This window comes from Martes martes (assembly GCF_963455335.1).
Source record: "Martes martes genome assembly, chromosome: 1".
Classification (NCBI taxonomy): domain Eukaryota; kingdom Metazoa; phylum Chordata; class Mammalia; order Carnivora; family Mustelidae; genus Martes; species Martes martes.
This window is the reverse complement of record NC_137888.1, coordinates 10,760,733-10,766,732: the sequence shown is the minus strand read 5'-3', so window position 1 is coordinate 10,766,732 and position 6,000 is coordinate 10,760,733. Positions and strand designations below refer to the sequence as shown.

Sequence of the window (6,000 nt, the reverse complement as noted above, 5' to 3'; positions counted from 1 at the left end):
GCATTGAATCTGTAAATCATTTTGGGTAGTCTGGGCATTTTAACATTGCTTCTTCTAATCCATGACCACAGATATCTTTTCATCTGTGACTGCTTTATATTATTTTAGAGTTTTTAGTGCACTGATCTTTTGTCTCCTGGGTTAAGCTTATTCCTAAGTACCAGAATAATTTTAATACATTAAATGTTACAGTAATATTTATAATTCTAAATGCCTACTTATATACATAGTATAAAATTCAAAATATCTTTCCGGTGCATTTAAATTTGTAGTTATAATAGAAGGACACTAAATCTGCATCAGCATTCCTTGTGATTTTGTCATTTTTTAATGAACCCATGAGCATCCTGTGCTTAAAAAAAAAAAAGTTTAAGGGGGAGAAAGTCAGGGTAGCTGCCCTTTCTCTCCCTTTCAGAAGAAATGGAGTGAGCCTCTGGGCAGCCACCAGATTGGGAGAGCTGGGCATACTGTGTTGAGGCAGAATGCAATGAGACTAATTTCCTCATACTAATTGTCAACAAGCTAGGCCCTTCACTCATCCCTGGCCATTAGGGAAAAATTATCGCACTTGCAAGAGGAAATGCTAAAAGTTAAAGTCAACTGGTGGTATTGCCCTGGTTTTTGGCTTGGCACAGTACTTTGGGGGTCCATGTTTTCTCATTCCCAAACTGGGACATGTTGTTGATAACAGGAGGGACTGTTGAAGTAGGGAACCATCCTGGAAAACAACTCAGAAGTCCAAGAATAGAAAATGTTAAAACCCAAGTATCACAGAATAGACATGTTCGAAAATCATCTTTATCTTTGATGGGGGATGGGAGGTAAGATCTGAGAAATACCAAGGTCTCCGGATAAGGTGGCACAGGGACTCTATTCTCAGTTTATATGGGCTACACGGTACATCAACCAAATAATACTATTGGCACTTTAATCTGCGTGGTGAGAGAGACCCAGAAGCTGGACTAACTATGGGCTCAGCCTTCCTATAGTCTGGATCCAAATTTTATCTCTATTACTGTTTGACCTGGGCCTAGTTACATAACCTTTTCGTGAATCCCTAAAGTGGGGGTTCATAATAGTACGTGCCTCACAAAGTACGAATTTTAGGAGAGGCATGTAAGAGCCTTAGCGTTGGCCCAGATACACAGTAAGCGCTCAGTAAGTTTTATCCATTAGCATTAAAGCACTTTAAAGACAAACATTTCACTTACAGTCCCTTTTAACGGGACAAGCATACTATGCAGGGGCGACAATTGCAGGGGCTCCGTCTCTAAGGAGTGGAGCTGGACAAAATGCATTTGGTACTACGCCTGCCGCCTGCCTGCCTGCCGGGAAAAGTAGTCATTGGTTGGAGGGAAAGGTGAGCCCTGTGTGCCTGTTTGGGGGGGAAAGAGAATGAATGTACCACAAGCCTCTCCTCCCTCCAGGGCACGCTCATGCTCCCAGACGGTTACTAAACGGCTTTCCAAGTTCTCAGCTGGTCCTCTAAATGAAATCTGAGCAAACATTTAAGGAATATCCGTTTGAGCCGAAGTATTAGCCTGCCCTTGGCAACTACACGTGGGGCAGGCCAGGCTCATACAACAGATGCTTGTGTGGAGCCTATGTGCAGGCATCGTTCTCAGCGGTTTACGTGCATCAGCTCACTCAAAGGCATCGCGGCCCTGGGAAGTAAGTGCCCTTCACATCCCCCTTCTGCAGGAGCCTGCCAAGGTCAGGCAGCCGGCGAGGGATGGTGCCACAGCCGACCACGCGCGTGGTGGGCCACAGCCTGCGCCTTGCGCCTACCTCGCCAGGGAAGGGGCCCCAGTCCTCCGGTGCCTGCAGCCACGCGAGGACCGCTGTGGGCAGGGGGCGCGAAGGGGCAGGCTTGCCCCGGGCATCCCCTGCGCGCGGAAGCGCAGTCGTTAGCCAGAACGTTCTGGAACTCCCCTGCGCAACCATGGGCGGGGAAAGCCCAGGTCCGGCCGAGACCCCACCCGGAAGAGCGTGGCCGCCTTAGAAGGTCCCCCGCGCCGACAAGTCGCGGGCGAGGGGCGCGCGCACGGACAGGACCGCACTGTTTAGCGCACGCGCACACGAGGGCGCACGCTCGCCCGCCGCCCAGGATGAGACGGAGGCATGGAAAGTTCCAGCTGGTTCGAGAACCGTAGGTAGCTGGAACGGCGGCGGCAGGGTCGGAGGCGGAGTGCGGCCCGCGCTGGCCCCTCCTGGCCGAACCCCCGGCGCCGCCCCCGCGCAGCGGCTGTGGGGCCAGGGGTCTCGGCGGGGGTGGCGCGCCTGAGGGAGAAGGACTGTCGAGGGGGCGCGGCGCGGCCGCCTTAAGGAGGGAGCTGGGCGGGGCGCGCAGGAGGCGGGGCGCGCCGAGGGGGGCGTGGCGGGCCGTCTGCGCAGCTGCCAGAGCCTTAAAGCCCGGGCTCGCTCGGCCGGAGCGTGCTTTCGCCGCCCGGGAGCCTTCCGGCCAAGCCGTCCGGCCCCCGCGGTCCCCGCCCCTCCTGCGTCCCGGGAGCCGGCTCGCTCCGGAGCCGCGCGCGGTGCGACCGGGCATGCCCCGCTACGAGCTGGCTTTGATCCTGAAAGCCATGCAGCGGGTAAGTGACCTTCCCCCCAGAGCCCGCCTTCCCGCGCGGGCGCCCCTCACCCCCAGCCGCTAGGCCGTCGCCCCCCGCCCTCCCCGCGCGGCCGGGGTGGGGGGGAGGCCGGGGCCGCGGGCGGGCGGCGGGCGTCCGCGCTGAGGGGGCGCGCGTGGGCCGGCCGGCGCGGCGAGGCCGCGTGCGCGCGGGAGGCGGGGGTGTGCCCGCGCGGGAGCGCGGCCGCGGGAGGGTGTGCCTCGCACGCGGCCGGCCGGCCGGCGGGGCGGGCGGGGGGCGGGGCGGGCGCGGGAGACCCTGGAAGGTCCGCGGGAGGACACGCGCGAGCGCCCGGCCCCGCGCCCGCTGTCGCCAAGCTGCCTCGTCGCCGGCCCCGCCGCCGTCGCCGCCGCCGCCCGCTCCGCCTCCACACTAGCGCCCGCCGGCCGCCCCGGAGCCGTCCGCGCTCAATAAAACGTTCTCCACAGCGTGGTTTGTGCAGTTTTCTGGACCACGGGCGCTTCCGACCGATCTCACGTTAAAAAATCTTTGACTTCTCTTTTTCTGACTTCAGCGAAAATCCTGCTCCGGGTGCCCTTAGCCCAGTTTCATTCATCCGAGTTGTGGCCTTTTTTGCGCCTTCCGGAAGAAACTTTTCTCCCCCCTGCTTTTGATTGATCTTGAGGTAGGGGATTTCAGGTTTGGAGGGATGCTAAGCGAGCCTGCAGCCCCTTCGTTGCAAGTGATGGTGTGGCCGAGGACAGGGCCCCGCGGCCCGGAGGCAGCTCTTCGTCCTCTGTGCTGGGTCAGGTACTCCACAAGCCTTCGCCGAAATCCCCATCCTTCCCGTGAATTCGGTAACGTAGAGTGTGGTGTGTGCCCCCCTCCACCTCCCTCACCCTTCGCCCAGATCCGATAATTAATAAAAACTCTACCATGTCTGAACTTTGCAAGCAGAACTTTCGACAGCGCTAGAATCATGCTTTGGGTCCACTTGGAGGAGTAGCAGCTATTCAGTGAAGTTTGGTTGAACTTAAATTTAGGCCTGGCATCCCGGTCCAACTTCTGTAGAAAAGCTGGGGGTCACGGAGCGTTAGGAGATGGTTAGTCACCGCACACCCAAAAGCGGGAGAGGACACCAGTGCCTCTTGACGAGATCCAAAGAGGTTGGTCAGGCGTGCCATTGTGTCCCCAAGCTTGTTCACCCAGAATTTGGGAGAAGATAAGATTGTATTGTTTAACCTCTGGAATATTCCCCTTTCCTGGCCCTTCTGCCTCCATGCTGAGATCTTACTGCTTAAGGAGAATAGGAACAAGGAAAAACCAGAAGCATATTTTTGAAAAGGAAACATATTTAATTATGTAGAAATTGGTTAAGCCCTCCCTTTAACCTGTGCTTTTTAGGCGATACCATAGAGCCTGGAAAATGTGGTTATTGAAATTTATCTTACCTTGTTTTAGGGACCAAATGGGTAGCATTAGTCAGAGTCCAGGCATAATATTTGTTTATTCCATAAGCCTTTAAAATGAAAACTCCACACGCTTTGTTTTTAGCGTAGCTGCCAGGTACATCTGTAGTTAACGGGGCTCCAAGCAGATTAGTTTAAATGTATTTGCTTTACCATGTTACCTGTATTTCTTTGTATCCTGTTTTTTTGTGTGCTCCTGTATGTGGTGCAAGCATTTCTTTAGTTCAGGTAAGACACATAGTGCAGTTTGGTGAAAATTATAATTGAATACTTTCCCTGAAGTCTCTGAGGTGTGTGGGGGGGGGCAACCCATTAGCAGATAATCAAGGTGAACAACTCCTTGGAGGAGGCGGCCTCCGTGGGTGCAGATAGGACAGTGTAACAACTACGAAGTTGTGTTTGAAGAGTTCTTGACCTGAATAAAGTCAGATTAAACTACAACAAAAACCTCTCTCTCTTTTTTTTCTGTTCATAAAACTAGTTTTGGAGTAGGTTGTAACTGTATAACAGACATTTCCTGGTTTTGAACAATTTTGATTTCAACTTAGGAAAATTGGATTCTAAAATAAGATCAATACTTGGCGGGGGGTGGCGGGGATGAATGGAAATGTTCACATTAGGTTTATGTGATGCAAAATGCCACTTGTGAGCTCCTACACCTTTGGCAGGCCTGGAGAACCCCAGTTCTAGTCTGTGGCAGTTTGTTTCGTCTGCTGGAGGCATGTAGTGACGCCTCAGTTGCAAGTGGCATGTTTTTCATATTTTTAGATCCTGAAGTGTACATCCCCTTTAACGGGATGGTTTAACCCCCATCCGCTCACTGATGTGTCTTGGGATTGAGGAAATGGGCTTATATTGACAACTCTTAGAGCAGGCATGGAAGTTGAGACTGATGTAGTTTTCCGAGCATTTTTTGTTTAGATTCCCTGAGGTGTCTTCCTTTCTGTTTCTTTTTTGTAGTGCTCTAGAAGCCTGAAGAGCATTCCTGGTCTCTTTGGAGTGCGTTACTCCCTCCTCCCTTATTTTATTTCCTTCCACCCCTAGCTGGGCTCCTTAAAAATGAGCATACAAGAATTTTTAAATTGAAAAAGCAGAAACTCTGTTGAGGCTCTCAGCATGTTTTGTATGGGAGACCCCTTGCGTTGTAGCCCAGTCAGGTGTGGGGGTTCCCCTTGAAAGGTTTCAGGGTATAATATACAGAATGAGTCCTTGAACCGTACAATTTTGTGTTGATCAGTCACTTAGAATTTCCAGTGCTGTTTTTCTCAGTTTGCAACTGGGAGTTAAATGAGTCTGCTTTTGTCCCACTTCCAGGTTTATGCATTTCTGAATATAGTTACCAGTCCTCCCAAGAAGAAATTTATTTGCAGGTGCCGTTTAGCTGGAATGTTGTCTCAGTTTTGTTTCTCCCTAATTTTTACTATGAAAAAAGTTGTCTCATTTTTGTTTCTCCCTAACTTGTAGTATGAAAAGTAGGTAAAAGTGTGGCTAAATTCTGCAACTGGATGTGGTAAAGTAATGGGTGTTGTGAAACCAGGCCTTCAGAGGTGATGATTAAAGCCATTTGAAAAGGTGGTTGCTTAGACCAGTCTTAAACCACATTTATAGAGGTGTCTGTAGAATAAAAAGATTTGAGTCATGTTACACCTATATCAACATCAGAGGAGTTTTCTAACAGCTGAAAAAGAAATGAACTGCCTGTGAGCAGAGTTCTCTGTTCACCTCTGTCTTGTCCTCTTGCAGTGAGAATGTTCAAGTGAAGAAGAGAGGTTATGCATTGGTGGGTAAGGTCTGATGCTGCTTTCTGAGGACCCTTCTCTGGAGAGGCTGAGGAAGTGGCTGATGTCCCTTCATTTCACCTTGAAATTAGACTTTAAAGATTGGTATTTAATTTCAGTTAGGTAGAAGACAGAACTGCTGATACATGAATGATAAAGTCCCGTACTGTGTAGAGAAGCCTA

The 6,000-nt window shown here is 51.3% G+C and overlaps 1 protein-coding gene across 1 annotated transcript in view; it reads left to right on the top strand.

The window, feature by feature from the left end:
* The first annotated feature begins 2,380 nt into the window (after window positions 1-2,380).
* Window positions 2,381-6,000, top strand: part of MRPS6 (mitochondrial ribosomal protein S6) — a 65,799-nt gene continuing 62,179 nt past the window's right edge. The window contains exon 1 of the mRNA XM_080807080.1: window positions 2,381-2,591. Coding sequence (XP_080663206.1) covers window positions 2,547-2,591 — 45 coding nt within the window. The 5' untranslated portion in view covers window positions 2,381-2,546. The remainder of the gene's footprint in view (window positions 2,592-6,000) is intronic.